Below are 25,241 nucleotides of genomic sequence, written 5' to 3' on the forward strand. Positions count from 1 at the left end.
TCTCCATCCAACCTCACTGAGCTCGAGCTGTTTTGCAAGGAAGAATGGGCAAGAATTTCAGTCTCTCGATGTGCAAAACTGATAGAGACATACCCCAAGCGACTTGCAGCTGTAATCGCAGCAAAAGGTGGCTCTACAAAGTATTAACGCAAGGGGGCCGAATAATTTTGCACGCCCCACTTTTCATTTTTTTATTAGATAAAAAAGTTTCAAAAATCCAATAGATTTCGTTCCACTTCACAATTGTGTCCCACTTGTTGGTGATTCTTCACATAAAATAAAAAATTTATATCTTTATGTTTGAAGCCTGAAATGTGGCAAAAGGTTGAAAAGTTCAAGGGGGCCGAATACTTTCGCAAGGCACTGTAACGCAGTATCCTTAACAAATGTTAACACACAATGTTCTTGAGCTGGGTTAACGTACAAACCATTCTATATATGGTAAGTTTTAGAGCACAGCTTCAGAAAAGAGGATATGTGGCCAACGTTTTATAAGGCGTTGTGCTTATGTTATTCTTAGTCATGCTGAAACAGCACATATCCTTGTGATGCTTGCAGGGGCCTTAAGTTGAAAAGTTTAATTTGTTGCCGAAAAGCAAGAAAGATTAAAGAAGAGTAGTTTAACATTTCTTAATTCTTCATATATATCTTTCTCACATTAAAGACCTACCTTGCTGTCCATTGTAAATCGAGATGGCCTCTTGGATCATAAATCTGGCGAGCGAGCACCAGCAGAACATGTCTGTTGAAACACACCACTGACTAAGCGGGATACAGTGTTATGCGCCTATAACTGGGGTCTTCCATTAGAAAGGGACTCTAGAAAGCTTCATCATCTTGTGAATATTTGGGCTCAAACTGATCATTGAGATATTTTTACGATTAAGTATAATATTTCTGTTGGATTAAAAGAGACATATTCACAAGCTTGTTTGTTTACAGTGTGCTAGAGCTGCAACAAGTCACTGGGTGTTTTGTTGTTTCGATGTTGATTGTTTTTAACCCAAAAATAAAAAAATAGATAAGATATCACTTTATTAGCCATATACAATTTCTTGCATTAGGAATTTGTCTTTTTGCATACCCGATCTTGCTCTCCATGAGACAGAAAGACACACAGACAGGGAGAGAGCCTGGGGTCAGAGCGCAGGGTCTGCCATTGTACGGCGCCCCTGGAGCAGCTGGGGTTAGGGCCTTGCTCAGGGGCCCAACAAAGTAGGATTCCTCTACCAGCTGCGGGATTTGAACTGGGAACCTTCCAGCCACAGGCACAGATCCTTAGGTACAGAGCCACCGCACCTCACCGCACCACCCCAAATAGCATTGCAGTTCCCCTTTAACATCTGAAGAATGGTTCCTCTTACAAGACCATTACGAGTTTCCCTGGTCACCATTCTTATGCTTTAGGTTAGAAATTGTGGTCCAAAGGAAAGAGTGTCCACAAGAACCACTTACAGCAGTAACATGGTTTTCTTAGTGTCTCCCATCCTACTACTTAAAAGCCAGCCTGGCTTAACTTGAGAGATCTGAGATAGTCAGGTTTGAAGGTGGTAGAGCTGTAACTTCTGCATCTTTTCCCCACTTTCTCTCTATCAAACAAACAAAATGTGCCAAATGACCACCTTTCATTTGCTGCCTTTCTTCTGTTCTAACATTCTTTAATGTGTAACAGTCAATCATAAAAGTATATTTTAAACATCTAAAAGGACTGGGGTGAGGGTTGTTCTTCTCAGTTTTGCACCATTTGGCCATAACAAGGTTAAAGCCTGAATGCTAGAAAATGTTGGAAAATCGTTCTGTTAATGTACAGATCTGCAGATTCTGGCAGTGGGTGTCACTCATGGTTTGGTGCTTCAGTCCAAATGCTACCTACTGCTCTACTAATTGCTGTGACAGAAGGCAATTATCATCATGCTGTGAAGGGATTTTTGAAATTTAAGAAATTGAAAGCATCACTGGAAAGTGGTTTCAAGGAGTCTGACGGAACTACAGATAGATCTAACACTTTAGCCACAGATAATCAAAAAAGTCATAAGAAACGTAACATATAAAAGTTACATGGCTTTAAAGAAAGAGGAATTTTAATCAATCAATTTCAACTGTAGTGGTGTGTTTGTAATCTCCCGACAGAATAACGGCCTACATATTAATTTAAATTAATATTAGATGAACAATACTTGGATCACTGATAGCTCAACTAGACTGAAGCTGTTGTAGGGTTTTATTCTTGATATGCTGTTTCACATGACACAATTTCTTTAATCTAGCATTCAATATAGAGTCAATGAAAAACATGCTTATAGTTTATTCCTTAAATTCAGGATTACCATAAAAGTGTTCACATCCACCCCAAGCTCACCTGAAATATGCAATATCTTAGCATGTGTTTTGTCAATAAATTTGGACACCTGGTACAGGTGGTTACTAGTGTTTCATTTTGTGAGTTTTGGATTGCAAATTATTTCTAGGTCTCAAATTACTGCAACTCAAAACAAGACAGTGGTGTCGGGAAGGTGTGGATAATACCAAGTACTATTGTACTCACAGTGGCGTATGCTGATCTGAGTCAGGTTCCTGCATGTTTAAGTAGTTTGTTGCTTGGTGTTTTGCAGTGGTGCAATTGTGATGTAAGTGTCTCTCTCTGTGCTGTTTCTGTGCTGCAGAAAAACAGGTGTACATGACAGTTGCAGTGGACCTGGTAGTCACAGAAGTTGTGGAGCCAGTCCGTTTCCTCCTGGAGACCTTGGTGCGTGTCTACCCAGCTAATGAAAGGTTCTGGTACTTCAGCAGGAAAACATTCACTGAGACCTTCTACCTTAAACTCAAACAGGTAAAAACTAAACTTCAGGCAAAAAACCTAATGCAGGCAAATTGAAACATTTTTTAACCCACATGATCACAAGGTGACCAAGACACATTCCACAGTTAAATGTAAGTCATTCATCCTTTTAGAGTTGTTGAATCAGAGACTCAATTCAGGTTTCATCAGAGAAAAATAATCTATATGTATCCTGTATGCATACAGGAGCACCACCAGCAGAACTGCACAGTGAAGCTCAAAGTAACAAAGGCAGTTTTCCAGGTTATATACAGTGCAGTAAGCAAGATACAAACAAACCTAGTAAGCGGCAGTTCAAAAGACAGGAAAGTAGTAATAAAGGGGGTGGTGTCACATACCAAGCAGCCTGGGTGTATGTCCAGAACACAGAGCGTGCTTAGTAGTTAATATGTTACTTTTATAATCTCCTATGATTCTTGACTGAAAAATTAATCCCTGATCCCTCAGTATTCTTGACCGAAAACTAACACTTTGGGCTAAAAATTAACCCTCTGATATATTTGTCCACTTGGAACGGTATCCTAACTTCTAAATTTTAAAACACTAACAAAATAATATTTTTTGCTGTACAGTAGGTTTTGCGTATGTTCTGTAGCACAAAGAGTTGCCAGCAGCCATATCAACCTGCAACTAACAACTGTTAACAACAACTGCCATATAAACTATATAAATACGTTATATATATATTCATAAACTAATATTAAAAATGACTTTTAGTAATGTTATTATATTTTGGTTATTTTTATTTTTAGCTACCAAAATGTCCCCTTAGTCATGTGATTCCATATTAATACATCACTGTAGCCTCTGTACTGTATATCACTCTGTATATCAATTTCTATAACCATATCACTCTGCAAATAACAACTGGCAACCCACTGAAGCTAAGCAGATGTGAGCCTGGTCAGTACCTGGATGGGAGACCTCCTGGGAAAAACTAAGGTTGCTTCTGGAAGAGGTTTTAGTGGGACCAGCACTAACACCTAATGCCCCAGTATAGTGACGGGGACACTATCCTGTAAACAGGCTCCGTCCTTCGGATGAGACGTAAAACGGAGGTCCTGACTCTCTGTGGTCATTGAAAATCACAGGGCATTTCTTGAAAAGAGTAGGGGTGTAACCCCGGCGTCCTGGCCAAATTTCCCATTGGCCCTTACCAATCATGGCCTCCTAATAATCCCCATCTATGAATTGGGCTTCATTACTCTGCTCAACTCCCCACTGATAGCTGATGTGTGGTGAGAGTTCTGGTGCACTATGGCTGCCGTCACATCATCCAGATGGATGCTACACATTGAGTGGAGTGTCCAGACAAGTGCTACATAAGTGTAAGCAATTATTATTACAATTATAATATTCTGTGTGCAGTGTTAGTTGGTATTGCTCTGGTTTTGCTGGCTTCACAGGTCAGCTCCAGCTTCAGCCTGGCTCCAGGTTACCCTGCTTCAGGATCCAACTATAATTTGAGCTTCATTACAAAACCATTGAAAAATAATCAACTATTTGACTTTTTGATTTTGAATAAACTGGAAAAAGTCCACAATGTGAACTGGACTTAAAGTGTGTAGTAAATGTTTTGTAAACAGAGTCTCTGAGAATTGCTTTTTGAATTAAAATAAGTAGAATGTATGTACACTCATACCCGGTTTCCAAACCTAATTCTTTCCTGAAAAATCTGTTCAGAACGCAGGAGATCGTAAATTAAAATAAAAAATTCCATTTCTTATGGGAAAAATATCCCCCAATATCAAGCTTAGTGAACAATGCAATTCTACTCAAATAAGCCAACTATAGCTGTTGTCGACTATTACGCTAAAGAAATTGACAAGAAAAATAAAAAAACATAGTGTTGTAACAGAAAGCATAAGGTTCTGGATCCCGAGATGAAGTAAAACAGATGAGTTTATTGCATGCAAGGAACAATAATAATAATAATAATAATAATAATAATAATTGCTTACACTTCTATAGCGCTTTTCTGGACACTCCACTCAAAGCGCTTTACAGGTAATGGGGACTCCCCTCCACCACCACCAATGTGCAGCATCCACCTGGATGATGCGACGGCAGCCATAGTGCGCCAGAACGCTCACCACACACCAGCTCTCAGTGGGGAGGAGAGCAGAGTAATGTAGCCAATTCATAGAGGGGGATTATTAGGAGGCCATGATTGGTAAGGGCCAATGGGAAATTTGGCCAGGACACCGGGGTTACACCCCTACTCTTTTCGAGAAGCGCCCTGGGATTTTTAATGACCACAGAGAGTCAGGACCTCGGTTTTACGTCTCATCCGAAGGACGGCGCCTGTTTACAGTATAGTGTCCCCGTCACTATACTGGGGCATTAGGACCCACATGGACCGCAGGGTGAGCACCCCCTGCTGGCCCCACTAACACCTCTTCCAGCAGCAACCTTAGTTTTTCCCAGGAGGTCTCCCATCCAGGTACTGACCAGGCTCACACCTGCTTAGCTTCAGTGGGTTACCAGTTGTGAGTTGCAGGGTGATATGGCTGCTGGCATAAATAAAGCCGAAGTGTTGTTTCCCGCAAGAAACAACAAAACCAAAGTATTGTTCGATGTGCCGGTACAAACTTTTAGGTTATATAGTCCTTCCTTGCTGCTTCGAACGTCATTCGGTGTTATGGTTGGGGGGGGGTCATGGTATTTGGCCAGTTAAGAGGCCCTGGCCAAATGGTCAGTTTAAGATTATGCCCCCAGGGGGTTCCTTATCAGTTAACCCCCTTTCCTGCCATAAACCCCTGTTGCTTAGAAATCTAATTTTCAGGCAGAACTGGCTTAAGTTATTAACCCTTTTTACATCGTGTCTCTTACTTCATTCCCCCCTTATAAAATATGGCATACGTCAGGACTGCCTATTTTTACACATACAATGTCAGGGCAGATCTTTCCTTTTTAGATGTACAGGCATGCATTACCATGACATTGTGCATTCCACGGTTACAACAAGATGTTATTGATGTTTTTGTACAAGGATCTTGGAATAGCAATATTGACCCAACTCCGATTATAATTTTTTGGCTGATAGATATGCCAACACCCGGAATGTATTGATACCATATCCCCAGTAGTGCTCCTCAGGCCTAACAAGCACACTGTTGGTCAGACACAGAAACGGTAACAACATCCTTCTTTCTGTTCACTCAGTCTCTGGTGCCGTGGGTCGGTGAAAGTGCGATGCGCGGATCCAGTGATCTCATCCTGTCACTCAGATGGCACAGTCAGTAGTTGGTGGCACTTGCACTTGATATGGTCCCTCCCAGCAGGATTGCAACGTCTGGCAGGGTATCTCTTCTTCACCTACACCCACTCGCCAGGTATCCGGTCGTGTCTCCCCTCTACTGGAGGTCTCCAAGCGTCCGGCACCTGTTCACGAGCCCTGTGCACCGCTTCAGTTAACAAACCTACAATACTTTAATAGAGAGTTAGTAAATTCATCAGTGCGTTAGCCAAACTTGGCCTCCAGGGAGTTTCTTTGGCTGCCCGTGATGATCTCAAATGGGCTCAGTCTCACAGTTCCGTTTGCTCCAGCCCGCAAACCGCACAGGAATGCAGGTAGAGCAAATATCATCCTTCAGTTGATATTTCCTTAGTTGGTCTTTCAGACTGTGGGTGATGGGGTCAATGTGACTTCCAACTTACCCCTAGTGAGGCGATTACAGCCTGGCACACCTTCCCAGTGTAGTATGCCCCTAGATCAGTATCCAAGGGGCAGGGCAGTCCGTACCACAGGATCATCTTTGTCATACACTTGGGTATGTGCCAGCCCACGTACCATCATCATACAACCCCACATTCTTTACACATTTGTTCTAACCACTATTAAACATCTATTAAAGGCCTCAACCTGAATTCTCCCTTTTCCCCAATAGAGGTTTTACAGGGGTCTCAGACTCCCGCTCTCCCAGTGCTGCTCGTCTGGCATCTGCATCTGTATGGTTGTTACCTTGAGTTACTGGAATTCTTTATTTATTGTGTTATTTACACCTTACTCAAGCTGCTTCTGTCGGCAGCTGTAAAACTACAAATCAGTTCAGAGACAAGCCCAGTATTCTTAACTGGAGTCCCTGCCGTTGTGAGAGAATCCTATTTCTCCATAGCCATCCAGAATTGTGGCCTACATGCAACAAATACATACATTATATACATATACAGTAACCCTTTAACATCTTTCTTTTTACAATCTTCCATTAGTGCTCTTAACTGGCTTGCTGTGCTGAGGCAGTGGAGGGGCAATTTTCTGATTGTTAGCACCTTGAATTCTGTTGTAACAGCTGAGCCTGTTCTCTGTTCTCCCTCATGCATCAGAGAGGACCCATCAGTAAACAGTATTACATTTTCTTAAATTTTCCCGGTCCCCCACCTTTTGGCTACAGCATCTAATGGTATAATAGTGCCTACCTCCATGCTCCTGCGTCAGCACAGCTGCCCAGAACCCTTTGTCCACACTTACATACAAAGGAATGGTTGATCCATCTGAGGAAACCCCAGCCTCGGCACCTGTAAGAGAGCTTGTTTAAAATTATTACAGGCGGCTTTTGCTGCTGGAACCAAGGCAATCTTGTCCTTGTACTGCACTCCCCCCTTAAGCAGATCTGTTAAAAGTTGTGCTCACCCCGTAAAAACATTGCACCCAGGCCCTGTTAAAATTACACAATGCTAGACACAAAAGCGCCTTATTATAACTGCTTACTATTAGAAACTCTAAACCTGAAGCAACTCAGACTTGTGGGTTTCCTCGTCAGGGGAAGCACTCAGAATACCATCAACATACTGAGTGATCACAGTCAGTTAAAGCCACGTGATACCCTGTTCTGTAGAGTCATTCTTTGTAATGCATAATATTCCAACCCAATAGATCTGGGATAAAACCACCCATTTAAATCTGGTACTCGGCAAGTAAAACTTGCTGCCCCAATACTCCTGTGGCTTCCTGCCGTCTCCCCATATACATTACTCTATAGCACACTGTTGAACAGAGGAGTGAAACAAGCATGACAGTAGTGCTCCAGTATCCCCTAACAGAGAAACTAACACTCCATTAACAGTACATTTTTATCCACTGGACTGGGACAGACTTAGGGAGGCTACAAGGGATTTACAGGATCTAATCGTTAGGTAAACAGATCTTCTCACAAGACTATTTATTCTCCCCAGTCTCGATTCTAAACCTACAGCGTTTCAGCATGTCTGTTTTCGAGATATTCGAATAAATCCAAATTGTTTCCACTATTACAACTAATTGTATATACATACAAAAACTTTTTATCTAACTCCTTTTATGTCCACCTGTACTGTACCTATACGTTTCAGATGCTCTTATATTTTCCAATCTCCTTGATTTTCATCGTCTCTTTAGTTACGTCTCTAGCCAGTCCCGCTGGCTAAACACACTCACACCATCATTTAGTATACCAAAACTCACAGTTACACACATACATGCCGGCACACAAATTCATAAAACACACATACACATCGAGAATATATTTTTCTCTTTGTAATACAATGTGCTGTATTCTTGTTTTACTTCTACATGAATCCTTTTAATTCCTGAAGCGCACTCCAGGTTCGCTGCGTTCCTAATTTGGGGTGCGGTACTTTATCCCACCGGTCAATATCTTCCGGTTCTGGATTTGATCGTATGGGGGAATCAGGTGCGAGTGCAGACCTCCTCGACGGGGTGCGAGACAGTTAGAGTGACGCTGTCATCAACAGCGCCAGCTCCTGCTACATCAGGCCCTCTCCCACTTAGGGTGAGAGTACAGGTCTGCGGGCGCCCTCTGTTTAAGAAGGGAGTTCCTGTTCCGTCTCTATCACACTCGTACCAGGTGTCATCCCACTCAGACCCCCCGTCTCCATATGGTCACTGTGGGAATTGATCCCAATTATTTTCATTTCCTGCCTGTCTGTTCCCCTTTGGGAGAGCAGGATATAACACATTAACTAGTGCAGTGCGACCAGGAACTAATTCTTCTTTGTTTCCCATTCTCCTGCACTGCCTCTTTTCGCTTTTGTTCATACTCTTTCGTAGCGAGTAAAGTATCTTTTCTTCCGGGTTTTTGTGTTCCCCGTAAACACACTTTTAAGAAGTCACATCCCAATTTCTTTTTTTTCTCTCATGTATCTTCCACCACTGGTGCCGGCAGTGCACCAGGGTGGGAGCTACATGCTTGTGCTTTTGCCAATCAATACGCATATGCTTTCTTTACAGGTGTCTTCGGCCCAAACCTCCCTCTGACAAACTCAGCTTTTCCCATATTTTTCTCCTTCTTTTCCGTCAACTGACACTTTTCCGATATATAAACGGACCCTTCCACCACTTTCTCAAACCATCAGTTAGTACACATGTTCGGTCTCTTTTACTTTTGTCGTGTGTGAGGTAACAGCTCATACAGTAGTGGGATGCTTTCACTTGAAAAACCTGTGCATTCCTGCACTCATTCAGCTAAGGGCGTCTGTTACCTTCAGATCTAAATGCCTCTCAGAGACTTTAGAGAGGACCGCACTGTTCACAGGTAAGGAACAAGACCTCGAAAACCCCCTTTCTTGATCAGTAATTCACCATCCCCAGAACGCCAGCATCGCTGCTTTTGCCCCGGGGTGGACTTACACACTGAGCTCAATCAGGGCGATTCTTGGGTCTCAACGTCCTTTAAATCCTGCTTCTTAATGCTTTGCTCTTTTATTATGAGGTGTGTTTATGTTAGTGTTGTGCGTGTGTATATGTATTCACAAACAAGGAAAACACAAAAAACATACATATATATATCTTCTACTTCTGTTTCCTTTAAAACAAAAAACCACGCCACGCCAATCCGTGCACAATCAAGGCGTAGCTAATCTCAGGACCCCGGGCGCAATTAAGGCCCACACCAATCCTGGATTATACGTGCATTTAATGCACCACTCAGCTCCAGAACCCCGGGCGCAATTAAGGCCCACACCGATCCTGAGCCTCAGAACTCCGGGCGCAATTAAGGCCCACACCAGTCCTGAATTACGTGCATTTAATGCACCACTCAGCTCCAGAACCCCGGGCGCAATTAAGGCCCACACCAGTCCTGAACTTCAGAACTCCGGGCGCAATTAAGGCCCACACCAGTCCTGAACTTCGCGGTAAAGGTCCAAAACCCATTCAAAAACTCCACGCGCAATTAAGGCATACACCAGCTTCGAACGCCTGTACACAATACCGCGGACCGCCTGCCAGACCAAATTCTGGGCTTACATTAAACCACCCATTACATACACTGGTGTCTTCCCTGGGCCAGAGGAATTGAGGAACTCACGTTTACTCCGTCATCTCGGGCGATTCTCGCAGGGAGCAGAGACTTCCCAATCAGTCAGAGAGAGTCGGGACTTTTTTTTTTAAAAAAAAAGAGGAGTCCTTACCTCTTAGTAATGTGAGCGCTGACCGTCTCTCCTGCCAATGGGAAGTTCTGCGCCTTCTGGAGCATCCAGCCGACTACGCCAAATTTGTTGTAACAGAAAGAATAAGGTTCTGGATCCCGAGATGAAGTAAAACAGATGAGTTTATTGCATGCAAGGAACAATAAAGCCGAAGTGTTGTTTCCCGCAAGAAACAACAAAACCGAAGTATTGTTCGATGTGCCGGTACAAACTTTTAGGTTATATAGTCCTTCCTTGCTGCTTCGGACGTCATTCGGTGTTATGGTAAGGGGGGGGGGGGGGGTCATGGTATTTGGCCAGTTAAGAGGTCCTGGCCAAATGGTCAGTTTAAGATTATGCCCCCAGGGGGTTCCTTGCTCGCATCTGGAATCCTTATCAGTTAACCCCCTTTCCTGCCATAAACCCCTGTTGCTTAGAAGTCTAATTTTCAGGCAGAACTGGCTTAAGTTATTAACCCTTTTTTCATCTTGTCTCTTACTTCAATAGTAAGAATGAAATAAAATACATGAAACAACCAAATTCTTCCTTAGAGCCCATAATTAAAAGCATCTACAAAACAAATACAAAAAACACTTTGAAAACACTTTGAATGCCTTGCGCCTGCGCAGAAACAAACAGCTGTTCAGTGGCACTGAATTCTGATGTTTGCAGAGACCTCTCGGCCAAAGTCGGTTACATTTTAACTTCAAAATTCGGATTAGTGAAATTTCGTTCTCATAACGAATTACAAGGTACAAATTCTTCCTGTTAGGATTAGTGAAAATTCGAATACTGAACGTTTTTATCCCGGGGTATGGGTGTATGGTTCTGCAATCTGCACAGATGGGTTATGTTTCTGCAAATTTTGAACATTTGATCACTGTTGAAAGTATGTTATAGTGAGTTATAGTGTGTATACTAATACGTTTTTAAAAACTGTCAAAACATCAAAATCAACTATCAAAAACAATTATCGAAATTGTGCTGATTTTGAAATGTTTAAGGTGATAGTTTTACATGAACACAGACAAAGATTGAAAAAAAACTAAATTTGGAGATAAAATACTGAAATACTTATTTCATATATTAATAATAGTTTTAATATAAAAAAACAGATAGCAAGATGTTAAGGTCAGGTCAAAAAATTAAATTGCTAAAATTGTTTTTTTTAAGTTTAAATGTCAATGTACATTTAATGTAGCACAATATATTGTATTACTAAATTCTTCAAAAAATGTTTTTTCTTAGTTTACTTGTAGAGTTAAGTTCAGTCTTCTTTTTGTGGTGTTCTCTTTCAGTGACTTTCATTTTTAGCCAGAGATAGGTTATGGTTAACTCCTATGATCACTTTTTTCAATGCTTGTGAAATTTTGTGGGCTCTGAAAAGAAATGACATGACACTTTCAGCAAAAAGAGATCATGTTGCATATCACTGCAGTTGTTTGTGCTCTCTTGTGATGCAGCCTTAGGGTTTTTTTATGGATCTGATACAGTTAGATACACGTTTGCATGTGTACCAAGGACTCGGTGACTTCTTAAACTGTGGGAAATTGCTTCAGATTTTTGGCCTATAGATCAAAAGTAAGAGTAACATGGGTTGCAGACTTCAGTTTTTGTTCAAAGGTCCTCACGCCATCTGTGAATAAACGTTGCTTAACTGAGCTCCACCAAGCCTTTTTCTTCAAGGTTAAACTTTTTCTTTTCTCAATTACTATGACTTAAAGAATAAAAATGAGATTCAAATGATAAAATACTTACACTTAACAAGCAGAATACTTTCACTTAATGCAAAACATTAATTTCTTGTTGCATTCCCATTTGCAGATGAATCTCAGTTTTTACAGAACATAACACTTGTGTTTTTATCAATAAAGAATAAACAACAAAACTGAAGCAGTGCCCTTTCTTAGAGCACATTATCCTCATCGACCTGTATCCAGAGCTTCATACTGTAAAGTATATTGTCTTCTACACCAATTATTACTGTAGTTAGTTAAATAATTATATACGTATTGGAGAAAAAAATACAGTCTTTTGACTAATCTTGTAATTTGTTACCAGTAATTTTGATTCAGACTTTTTATTAATTGGCCTTTTTATGTAAGTACTGTAAAAGAATGTCATCTGAGAAGTCATAGATCTGTTGAGGGCATTGGTGCCATTTGAGTTTGGGTCAGATTTAAATGTTTCAAGACATGCTTATTATTAGAAACTGAGAAAAAACTATTTTGTTACAACTATATAGCACTTTTCTGGACACTCTTCTTATAGTGCTTTACAGCTAATGACGACTCCCCTCCACCGCCACCAATGTGCAGCATCCACCTGGTGACCGTGGCCATAGTGCACACAGTACACTCACCACACATCAGCTGTGAGAACAGAGTGAACAGTGATGAAGCCCTTTCATAGATGGGGATTATTAGGAGGCTACGATTGGTAAAGGCCAATGGGAAATTTGTCCAGGACGCGGGGTAACACCCCTACTCTTTTCGAGAAACACCCTGGGATTTTTAATGACCACAGAGAGGACCTTGGTTTTACATTTTATCTGAAGGATAGTGCCTATTTTACAGTATAGTGTCCGCGGCTTTGAAACGGTGTTTGAAACAGTGAGGCGAGACCTGGTTTGGTGGGGATGTGGGTTTGTATTTTGATTTTCCTGCACGAACCATATTTGCTGCAATACTATAATGAGTCCTTGAGGCATATCGTTCAAATTTCGGAATGATAAAAAATAAACATTTGTTGAGTTTGCACGAGAGTTTTGAGAAGTCGTGTACTGCTTGCAAAGTAGCTGATTTTGACAAACAGCTAATTTTGCTTGAAGAGTTTTAAATCTGTCTGTACTGTAGCTTTATTTATTTGAGCTGAAAGTCACCTTGCTCTTACAAGCGGCTCCGTTAAGCAGAGTTTGTGTTAACACACCACACCCTTTGAATGGGTTTTAATCAACTTTGTCTGTCCATGGGGGTTGGGCAGAGTGATTGAGAGTGAAATAAATGACCACTGGCACTGTTCCTTCCCCCCGGTGCGAGGTGATAATGCAGAAAACAGGTTTTTTTATTTTACTGGGCGTGTGAACATTGAGTGACCACCGGGGCGTACAATGAGATTAACACAGTGAGATTACTGAGATGCATAGTTTTAGTAAATATGTTGACAAATATCTGAAGTTTTTATTTCACGAGGCAACATAAAATTGTATCCAGCTGTGAATCAGCTATGTGACCTTTCCCGCGTGAAATTTGAGGGAAAGAGGTTTAGTGGGCAGCTTTACTCACAGTGTAGTGCCCATAGAGTGTTAGTTTTAATACACTGTACGGTATAACGGTATAAAGCAAGTATTTTTTTAATGTTTGTAATTGCTATTCATGCACGTATGTTTTGTGTTGAGTTTGCTTCTGTGTGTTGTTAGCTGGTGGGCAAACGTTCGAGGTGAAAATTCTTCCCCAAGGAGTGCACTTTAAAGCGGAGAAGACGGCACCAAACATTTTCGGCTCTGTATGTTGCTCAAGGCATTTCTCTTTGGCATCATAGAGGTGGGAAGATGCCTCCCCCTTCCCCCTTCCCTCTGCCTTCCTGACCTGTTCCCATTTCTAACCATTCTGTGTCCGAATCGCAGTGGGTAAGAGTAGGGAGAGACAGAAAAAAAGTGAACCCTGATTTTTTGATAGTCAGATTTTACGTGTTTGAACACAGTCTTCCAAATAAATGTTTTTACAAGATGTGGAAATCAACAATTTATCACAGTGTGAATTTTAATACTAATTATTGATTACTAATAGTTTATGCACCTGACGCCTGACTTTATTTAGATGTATATAAAATATTGAACTGTGACATAAAAGTTTGAAATACAACTAGTCAAAAATAGTCTGTGATACTTGTGTAGATGTAACTTTTCTAAAATTAATTTTAAAAAATAAAAATGATTGAAATGTATAATCTTTCCATGTGTAATGTAATTAGAAAGTACAATAAGCCTCTGATTTGTTTAACAATGGTTTCAAATATAAAACTAACTGGTGTGAAAGCTATGGTTAACAATAATTAAAAGATTTCAAGTTAAAAGAAATTATTTACATTCCATTATTAAGTTTTAAAAGCAGACATGCTCAGTGCCATAAACACTGCAAGCTGCAGAACAGTCTCCTTATGGCGCCGCCTCTTCTCTGACTGAGCTCAGTGGGCAGTGCCACCTGCTAATTTGCTTCACACCACGGGAAGACAGGAGAATGTGATTGTACTGTATCTGAACGAAATGCGTTTTGTGTTTGCAAAATTAAACTGTTTAAAATGTTTAATTAAAAAGTTAAAAAATTTACAGCTTACACAACGATTCTTGAACTTGAACTTTATTGCCATATGTAACTGGTATGTATGAGTTCGGAAAACTGTCTTTGAGAACACAGACAGAGAGATTAGAGTGGTCATGGCCGTCAGAGGTGAAATGAGAAACAATGGGCTTGGAGAGATCTTTAATCTTCACAGCCCTTACATGCTCTCTGAAGTAGTCTCCGAGTCTCCTTCATGTTTCTCCAATGTAGATGGCTGGGCATTTACTACAAGAGATACAGTAAATAAGGTTGCTGGAGATACAAGATGCCATCTGGGTGATCCAGAATTGTCCTGTGGGGCCTTGAATGAGTGTGGTGTTAGATGTGTACTTGCAGGTGATACAGCGAGCTCTGTCGGAAGGGAACGTGCCTGGTGTGGATGGTTGCTGAGGGCGTTCAAGGGAGCTGTGAACAAGGTTATGCAGATTAGGTGGTTGGCAGTATGAGATGATGGGGCGGTCAGAAAATAGGGATCATCCTGTAGGATGGAAAAGTTGTCGTTAATAGTCCTGGGGATAGGAAGTGTGTTTGGGTGATAGGGAAGCACCAAAGGAATGCGGTTATTACAGGGGGAGTTCCTGATTGAGTTGATGGTCCAAGGGGTGTTTTTGATTCAGGCAAGGGCCCTGTCAATAACACTGCTAGGGTATCCTCTGTTGATGGAAAAGGAGTACATTTTGAGGGCTTGGTGTTGTTGTTGCATAATCATCATAGCTGAAGGAACTGTGAAAAAGGGAGAGAGTTTTTAGTGTGTTTGGGGTGAAATGAGCTATACAGGAGATAGCTGTGTGAATCTGTGGGTTTGTAATGGACCAAAGTAGAGAGTCGGGGGTAATTAATGGAGAAGTTAATGTCTAGAAACAGAAGAGTAGCGGAAGATATTGTATGTTAACTGTATATTTGCTGGATGGGTGGAAGTTGGTGAAATGATGCAGAAAGTGCTCAAGCTGGTCGAGTATGTGGCGGAACCGACGCAGTCATCAATGTATCGCTTGTAGAGGTCAGGGACAGCCAGTGTAGGAAACGAAGAAGCATTCTTCTACCCAGCCGACAGCCTGTGCCTGCACAAAAAAGCTAAGGTTTCTACAGCTACAACCAGATGCAATCTAGATGTTGTTTAAATAAAAGTTGTGAATAATTTCACAAATTGTGATCTTGAAAATGCCTGTTGTTTAAAGGTTCTGTGTATTTTGCTTGCAAAGTTATTGATATCTGAAACATTGCGTCTCAAAAATGGGCACTTAAATGAGTGAAAGTTGTGAAAACAAGGACAGATCACCCTGAAAAAAATACAAGGATTTTGAAATTGTTTATTAATAAATTAATATTGTTAATAATGTTCATAGACGCTATTATAGTTCAGTTTTCAGTCTTATTAGTACCAATTTGTTATTCTAGATTGTAATGATTTAAAGTATATACAGTATATATGCAATTTAATTTGAAGTCTTACTGTAAACCTGCTTTTTACTCCCGCCATCGACAGTATTCGTTTCCTGACTCATTCACATTTATTAATGTTTTTAATGTATTAATATCATTTTAATATCTAAAATGTTATGATATATAAAAAATAATACAAATGTCAATGTAGTGTACATATTATTTTCTATTTTATTTTTATTTTTAACTTTATTTTACCAAAGTTTCACTTGATAACATAGTTAAAATGGACACGTCAAAATATTCCCAAAATAACACAAGTGAACGAGTCAAAGAAATTGATCCAGATGTTTCTGAAGAAAGTGGAATATGGTACTATCAGCTATATAAATAAAACGGACAGGAAAAAATGTTTCCACAATAACCACAAGTGAACGAGTGGAAGTGGAATATGGTCCTACTTTTAGCTATATAAATGTATTAGTTCAAGAAGGTAGCTGCGTCAGCATGCATAGGCTGCAAAGGAATAAGTAAAGTTTTATTCCACAGCTGAACTCCACAGCCACAGTTGTTTCTTTTCCTCTCTCTTCAGCATGGAATAAACCTTTACATGTTCCTTTGCATATAAATATAATATATTTAAATCCATAAATTAATATTGGTAATGACATTCGGAAACACGCCACAACTGAAATTTTGTTCTTGTTTATTTCTAATATACATAAATAATTTTGGGGCAGTGCGGTGGCTCTATGATCTGCGCGTGTGGCTGGAAGGTTGCTGGTTCGTATCTCTCGGCCAGCAGAGGAATCCTACTTTGTTGGGCCCCTGAGCAAGGCCCTTAACCCCAACTGCTCCAGGGGTGCCGTATAAATGGGTGACACTGCGTTCTGACCCCAAGCTTTTCTCCCTTTCTGTGTGTCTCATGGAGAGCAAATTTGGGTATGCGAAAAGACAAATTCCTAATACAAGAAATTGTATATGGCAAAATAAAGGCCATATAAATAAACTGTTTCTAACAACTTCAACTTTGATTATTGAAACTACTAATGTAATAATACAGTATAGAACTGATAAAATTATATCAACTGCTAGGAATAAAAAGAAAAAAAAATATTTTAAATTTTATAATTTAAAAATGGATATAGTCATTAATATTTTTTTAAGACTGAATGCTGTATACGCATAAAAAACATGCATGTTTGTTTTTGCGTGAAACTGAAAATTGTATTATTCTTACATAATGTGATGAATACTGAACATGTGTTGTTTTATCTTAAAGTAGTGTTAAAGTGTCAGCGTTTCCACCAAATAGAGCTAATATTTATGTGAAAGCGCTGAAGGGAAAAATCTAAGTACTGTACGCAGTATGATACAGTTGTGGAGCAAACACTTCTTTACACCAGTTTATTCTTTACTCTTCTTTCTTATTTTTTTTTTTCTCTATTTGTTTTGCCAGGACAATGAAAAAAGCAGCCAGAGTTTAGGGGATATGATCTATGAGGTGTTGAGCCTGAAGAGACAAACACATAGAAACCAGACTCCACAGAGCCCCACTGGGGGACAGGGAACTCCGATTTCCCCAACTGAAGAGGAGGAGACTGAGGAAGGTAGGTTTATACACATAGCTATTCCATGAACGTACTTCAGAAGTCAGTAGTCTTATCTGTAGGAGTTATGTGAATGGACTGGGACAACATTAAATTACAACATTAAAGTTTTTTTTATGGCTATCAGTCGTCAGAACAATCAGCAATACACACACATGGATTCAAATACACTAAATACATTTATTAATACATACAATTGTGCATATAAAAACATATAACAGTCTACCTGGATACAGATGGCAGATATAGAGTGTTACCAAGTTATATATAGAATATATAACAAGAGATACAAAACAAGGAATATGCATTTAGTATACCAATTCGCTATAGGATCTTGTTAATCAGTCTCAATAATACAGATTCTACATTAGATACTCATAAGTAAATGCACTCTGTTGATCCAATCGGTGTTCTGCTGGCTCGGGCCAATTAATCCTGGTGCAGCTCGTTGTGGGGAGAAGGAAGGAGAACTTTCTGCTGTTTCCTGCTGGCAGTGGTTGCTCTCCAGGGACTGGCTACTTAGCCTTGAGCTGAACTAGGAAACACTCTGTGCACAGGGAGTGACTGCATTGGTAAAAGCAAGTCACTCTTTAGGGGGAAGAAATTTGGTTTGCTTCCGGCATAGCAACAACTTCTGGATAAAAGTATCCAGTTGTCAACAAAATCCCAACTGTATGCTCCGTTGATCAGGCGGGCATCCACGGTGGTTTGCTAGCAGTTCACGAGGTCCTTGCTGCAGGCTTGACCTCAGGCAGAGTTGTTTCCCATTGTCTATCCTAAATTAATTTTTTAGGATATTTTTTAGGCATTATTAAAGTTTTTAATTATGACCTTGTATCCTTGTTACACCACTGAGTGTGGCACAGTCTATTAGGTTGAACTCGTCTATACTCCTTAGGTTTTCGTAAACGTGGATCAAATCTATCCTTAATATCCTCTGTTCTAGTATTACCTTCAATGCTCTTTTTTGGTCACCATACCAAAGAAAATATATTTGCAGGGGACATATACAGTATGGAGAGGTTGAATGAGCTGAATCTCTTCAGTCTAGATGATTGTTTCGCATCCTTGCGAAACAATCATGACGTTCTCATCCAATCAAAGGTTTGATGTTTTTTTTATTTTGAAACCATGATCTTGACATGCAGGTGTGAAGTAGAATTGACAGCTTCAGGTTTAAAAGGTTATATATAATATCTTCAGTGTTGCATTAACATTGGAATGTTGTTACAAGTGTAAAAAGAGGCGATACATAACGTGTCTCCTCAATAACTCTTCAGTTTACAGAAAAATTCTGCCAGAGCCACACAACATTGTCCAATAATAGTCTTCTTGTCTCTAATTTCTAGTTTAGCAGGATTTGCATGATAAGCACATTGTTTAATGGGGATGACTTTACCCACGTCTATATCAGTGTACAACACAGATTTGAGACCACGGTAAAGTTAGCTTAGAAAACGATTTTGGCACGCCAGTAGCATTTTCGCAAAAGCTCCCAGAGTGATGAAAACACTTGCTTTGTGTGTAAAGTACATTGTGAATTTTTTCACTGCCTTCACTTTGTCATTTTAACGCCATTTTTTGATCATGCACAAATTTTCTTATGTCCATATCTTCACAAAGGAAACACATAAAGCCTTCAAACCAAATATATTTTAAAGACCACGACTTGTGGGACTGCTGTGTACATAGGTTCACAATACAAGAAATACTGCTCAGTATGGGTTCGTGCGAACAACCCGTATATGACCATAGAAACGCAGAACAGCACCGAAACAAACTCAAGGTAGTCTCCATTTATCCAGCCTGTAAGCAGGGAATAAAGCTTTTTTTTATTTCTGAAACCCTTTCTTTATGTCCTGTTTTCATTCAGGTAAGAGTCAACGATATACACAATACTGCCGACAGCAGGAAAATTCCTATTCTTTACTCAACAGCTTTTAAAAAACAGCATCCATGATGGTCACACCGATTTCTTTACACGGAAGACTGACACAGCTTTGCGTTGTGAATCTCTTTTTCTCATGGTTTTATTTAATGTGGCACTATGCACTGGGATAGGGGGATGCTGTTCATGAGCCAATAGCATTTAAACCACGATACCCACAATGCTGGCCTGGTGTGTGTATGCATGTCTCTGTGTGGCTTGAGATGGACAGGCATCCCATCCAGGCTATCCACTGATTTGCGTCCTTGCTTGCCAGGATAGGCTCTGGCTCCCCCCATGACCCTTAACTAGGTGAAGCAGTTAGAAAATGGATGGATAGAATATTATCTCTAAACTGCTTAAACAAAATGTGCAGAATGTAAAAACACAACTCTGAATTCTGAAGCAAAATGTTTTAGGTTATATGTAGTATAGATTCAAAGTGTTATGTGTTGTACAATATATACAGAACATAATTTTATGTTTAGAGTGAACAAAACCTTGAATAATCTCGCTCAATGAAATTGCACTGTAGTTGGTAATATGTTATGTGTATTGCAACTAAGATTCGATTTCCAGTCCTTTTTTAGAATTGCTGCCAGAATTTTGGATGGTTAAGTTTTGATGTGTGTTCTAATTTTGCTGGATCCTGGATCCTGCTATTACACCTCAGCTGAAATCCAAGTGCAGGGCTTTGGGCTTCTCCATGCAATTCCTAGGAGAGCTGATGAAGATGGTAAGCAGGTGGACAGGCTAGTTGTGAAGGACTGCCCAGAACAGGGCTTCCTAGGGAAACAGACAGACAGTTTTTGAGGTGGTTTTCGGTAGCTGTGTGAGAGAATCTCAAGCATACAGTAGAGCTTATCACCAGATGGATCACAGTTGGTCAGTGTGAGAAGACTAGTCTAGCGGTGAAACAAGCCTTAAATGTGATGGTTAATTGCCAGCTTGATTAGAAGATTGGCTGGTCGGACAGACATACGGTCCAATCTTGTCTTTATTGACTCGACTGGAAGACGAACACTCATAGAAATGTCATGGGTAATTGCAGGTAGCGAGCTCCTCCCAGTCCTGGCAAGACAACTGCTTTATGGTTTCTTGGACTTAGTCTTCTGAAATATAAAAAATATGCTACAGAAAATTAATTTTCAGACTGAATCTACAAGTTTTGTTACATAATCAAATAATATTTATTCAGAGAGCTATGAGGAAGTGTACTGCAGGCATTGGATATTACAATACATTTATTGTATAAATGTACTAAATGCCAATTATGAAAAGTGGTATATACATTCAATTATTCTTTATTTTTAATGTATAAAGCTGAGAGAATGTTGGATTCTTACTGTTAACTTCTAGGGTCTTTTGAGGTTTTTCATAATATAATTATGCACTGGAGATACCCGGTAAAAGAGGGGTAATCCTCTGCAAAGTTGAGTACTGTCAGTTTTTGGTAATAGCCTGTGGGATTTTACTATTCTTATTAGGATTTATTGTAGATAGAATACAAAGATTTATCTATTAGGATGACCAATATTGTCCAATAATTGTTTCTAAAAAAGCAATCTGTAGAATAAATCTGTCAAAAAAAGAATGCAGACTCAAAAAAGCAAATACAATATCTGAATAGCATTGACTGGAAGTGTTTACCCTTTTGCAATATGAAAGTGTATGTTTAAAGGGATTCATGAAATGGTGTTTTACTGTTTTGATCTTCCCTGAATTTGTGACTGGGGAGAACATATTGATCAAAATCTTGGTATAAGAAGCAGATATTTTTCATTTTTTTTAAAGTAGAAAATATTTAAACTTTTAATGAACTTAATTTAAATATGGGAGTAGGAATAAGAATGAACCTTACTCATTAATCAATTGGGTGTGCGGGGAGGACTGTATTCTCACCAGTGAATAAAAGCTTTTTATTCTTGAAACCACAATGGGCATTCTAATTATGTGTTCTTCACTTAGAAGTCACTAACGCAGTTTCAGTTTCATATTTCTATTTTTTCTATTTCCTTTTGTTTAATATCAGTTTTATAATTGGTTTCAGATTAAGCATTTTGTATTTGAATTTTTATTTTAAACAGCACCTAAAGGCAAGTTCAACTGTTTCAGCAAAAGAAGAAAGGAAAAAGGTGTTATCTAATCCAAGGAATGTTGATTAGTTTTATTTTGCCCTGAATAGTCTGTAATGCCATCATTGAGCTGTTCTGATTCTCATAGGAATAATAGTTGCAGTTGTTGTTTCTTTTTTCCACACTGGTTATTGTGTCTGATCCATGGTTTGGCTGACTTGCCCCCACTCCCCTTCTTCCTCAGACAGTGACAGTGAGATCTCGAGTGGCACTGGTGATGTCTCCAAAGATTGCCCTGAGAAGATTCTGGAGTCATGGGGAGCAATACTCAGCAGATGGTAGGTCTGTTTCTGAACTGAAGATAATAAAAAATAGGGCAAACTGAGTGGTGTTGTCATGTGGTAAAATGGGGTATATCTTGTTCATCATCAAATTATGCTGTTTTAAGTATGCCAAGAAGCTCAGCAGACTCTCTGAATGAGTTAAACTTTGATGCAGGACAAATATATTTACCACAAGCTATACTGTAGTGCCAGTACAGTAGCAGTGTGAAATTATTCGTTGTTATTAATAAATCACTTAGCTTCGAACATGTTGTGATATTTAGAAATATCAAAAATGTCAATATAATGTCCATAACGTGCTATTTTAGTTTTTCAAAGAAATTTTGATTTGTTAAAAGATATCTCATGGTGACAAGCTGGGTTCAAACCCCCAACCTCAGGCATGCAAGGCACACGCTTAAGCCATTACGCCACACACATAATCACATGGGAATGAGTTAAACTGATGCAGACATTTCCAAAGAAAGTGTACTACTGTGATAATTTGAGCTACAGTATCTGAATATAATTATATCATTATTGATTTCTTTAGATATGCGATTCCATATTATATTCCATATTAATCAAATTCTAAAAATTATGCATTTTTTACTGCGATAACGAGCATAAGTATTCACAGAAATGGTTAAAACATAACTTTTTACAAGGTATCTAAACATAATATAATTAGAAAGAGCACATACAAACTTTTCCAAAATAACCACAGTATGTAACCGAATGAAATACTTTAATGTTTAAAATGTTTAGGAACTACAAATACCAGCCATATACAGTTTACATAATATGTTTAAGTTCCTAAATTAATATAGTTTATGAGCAATCTCTGGGAAACCATTATAGGCATGGTGAATCGGAGATTCTCAAAACTTATTTTGTATGATCGAATCAACGAAATGCTTCGAAGAAAGAGGCGCTCTTTTCCTCGGGTTTAACAGTCTGTGCAGCAACAAAACAATCCGTTTAAACGAATGTGGTGTTACTTTTTGTCAATGAAAAAATAAAGTATTTTCGTGTCGCAACAGTTAAACTGAAAGTGGACCACAGTTATACTTTGAGCTTACAGCCTGTCCAAGGTAATTCATTATTAAAACTATTAGTAATATCTTCCTTAAAGACTTGGATGAATAAAATATTTATGCCTAATTAAGATATTTATGATGAAGGTGGAAGGTTGTATACTTTTGTCAAACTGAGCAATCTTGCTTTTATAAAATATACTGACTTTTAAATGTTTAATGATTAACATGCCGTAATACACTGTTTAAAATTATTAAAAGTCTAAAGAGTATACAACTTAAATTCTTAATTGGAAAAAGATTGTCCCTCAGCAGTGTCTGAGATTCAAAACTGGGTGTTTTCTGGCGACAGCTCAAATGCTGTACATGAGAGGTTAAGCTTTATTAGCTCCACCTGGTGGTTTTACAAGGTGATTCCTGATACTATTATCATAACATGTGGTATGATGTGTTGTGACGCGCCACGCCTACCGCGTTTTAAGGCAGCGTGCTCCGTGCATTTTGAATGGCTGGATCTGTATATCTCAAAATTTTTATAAACCAGTTATTGATACAAATCCATTTAAAATAAATGGATCATACCTCTCACTGATGTCTTGTTCTACATTACATTCAAACACATGAGGAGATGTCTGAATCAAAGCAACACTTTTGGAACTTTGTTGTCTATGCTTTAAAATAAGATAATCAGCAATCAAATGGTCTGTTCTATGGCAGTAAAAAAACTCTTGTTTTTCATTAGTGCGCAAAGAAACAGACCTTGAGTTCTGATTGCAGTAGATGTCGGAACAGTTTTTATCATTTCCCTGAGAGGAAGGTCAAACAGAAGTAGTAAACAATTCTTATACTGTACGTGAACACACACTAATCTGCTAACAGCCTCTTGTGAGAGCAAGGTAACTTTCTGTTCATCACAATACAGTCAGACAGAGTTTTTGAATTCTTCAAGCAACATTAGTTCTTTAAATTTGTCACGTGACTTCTCTTGTGCAAACTCAAGAAAGGTTTGATTTACATATTTTTTTATGATTTTAAAACCTTTGACAGTATGCCTCAGGGTCTAATTCATAGGGATGCAATACTGTCTTCAGCCCTTCCTGTAAAGTCAACACAGAACAGACACCCTGATCCTTGCCAGTAAATCAACACTGCAACAACAGAGGCCAAACATCCTTTGTCCAGGAGAAAGCTGCAATAATACACTCAAAGGGGCTAAAACACAAATCTACCTTGGATTCCCTTAATGGAGGTACTAAGTGAATATGTCTACTTATATTGATAGTGGTTGAACCCACTGAATAGTAGGGTGTGCAGCAGAAATTTCACCAGCTCTCAGGGCCTCAATGCCAAGCTGATGCAAATGCACCTCCCTATTTGCCTCAACCACCAATTTACCATGCTCTATCTCTGCCAAAGTCAGTTCCAGCTCTTTAAGGTGAACCGCTATAATGGCATCCTCAGGCACAAGGGTGCAACAGATAAGCTGGATGTAATGAACACACAGACACAAACTGGATATCAATACAAAGTCTATTTACAAGAATAGTACTTATAATAGTTTTATAAAACATACTTGAAAGATAAAGATCACAGAAAGACACTGTTATCTTAAACTAACAATCTATGGCCACTACATAGTGCAGGGACGGGGGTGGGGGGGGACAGTGCTGGAAAGCACATAAAAACAATCTACTGTCCTATTCTAGGTTACACATTTTCACCCAGTGGCGATGCCAGAAAAACATCTTACACACAACTAACTGGCTACACAGAAATAAACTAACCTAGAAGAAATAAATACAATTAAAATATTTGTCCAGCTGTCCAGCATTACCACTCCATAACATTCCTAACTACATACATCAGTGCTCGACAATCAATAAGGACCAGTAAGATCCTAAAATGTTCAGCAGACACGACCCAACAGCTGACTATAATTTTTCTTCTTCTTCTTTGCATTTTCCCACTTATGTGGGGTCTGCTTGTTTACACCGATTTTTCCACTTCATACAGTCTGCGGCATCTCGGCAGATGACTTTTGCGCGGCGCATGTCATCTTTCAGCTGATCCAGCCAGCGCGTAAATGGTCGTCCACGGGGCCGGCGGCCTTCCCCATTCAATTTGAGAGCAGCCTTTGCCATTGATGTGTCTTTGCTGTGGAGCACGTGTCCATGCCATCGCAGGCGCGATTCCCTGATTTTCTCAGTGATTGGGGCAACTTTGAATGTTTTTGGCACCTCTTCATTCATGACATGGTCTAGTCTTGTCAAGCCGAGGGTCCATCGCAGCATCTTCATTTC

At 39.5% G+C, this 25,241-nt stretch overlaps 1 protein-coding gene across 2 annotated transcripts in view; it reads left to right on the forward strand.

Annotated features, from left to right (window-relative positions):
* rabgap1l (RAB GTPase activating protein 1-like) overlaps positions 1–25,241 on the forward strand; it is a 423,532-nt gene that overhangs the window by 76,653 nt on the left and 321,638 nt on the right. For both annotated transcript variants that reach the window (XM_088598822.1, XM_088598823.1), the window contains exons 10-12: positions 2,664–2,830; positions 17,429–17,579; positions 21,826–21,919. In XM_088598822.1, the coding sequence (XP_088454948.1) occupies positions 2,664–2,830; positions 17,429–17,579; positions 21,826–21,919 (412 nt within the window). The remainder of the gene's footprint in view (positions 1–2,663; positions 2,831–17,428; positions 17,580–21,825; positions 21,920–25,241) is intronic.

Source organism: Lepisosteus platostomus, chromosome 11 (assembly GCF_059453375.1).
Source record: "Lepisosteus platostomus isolate fLepPlt1 chromosome 11, fLepPlt1.hap1, whole genome shotgun sequence".
NCBI lineage: Eukaryota > Metazoa > Chordata > Actinopteri > Semionotiformes > Lepisosteidae > Lepisosteus > Lepisosteus platostomus.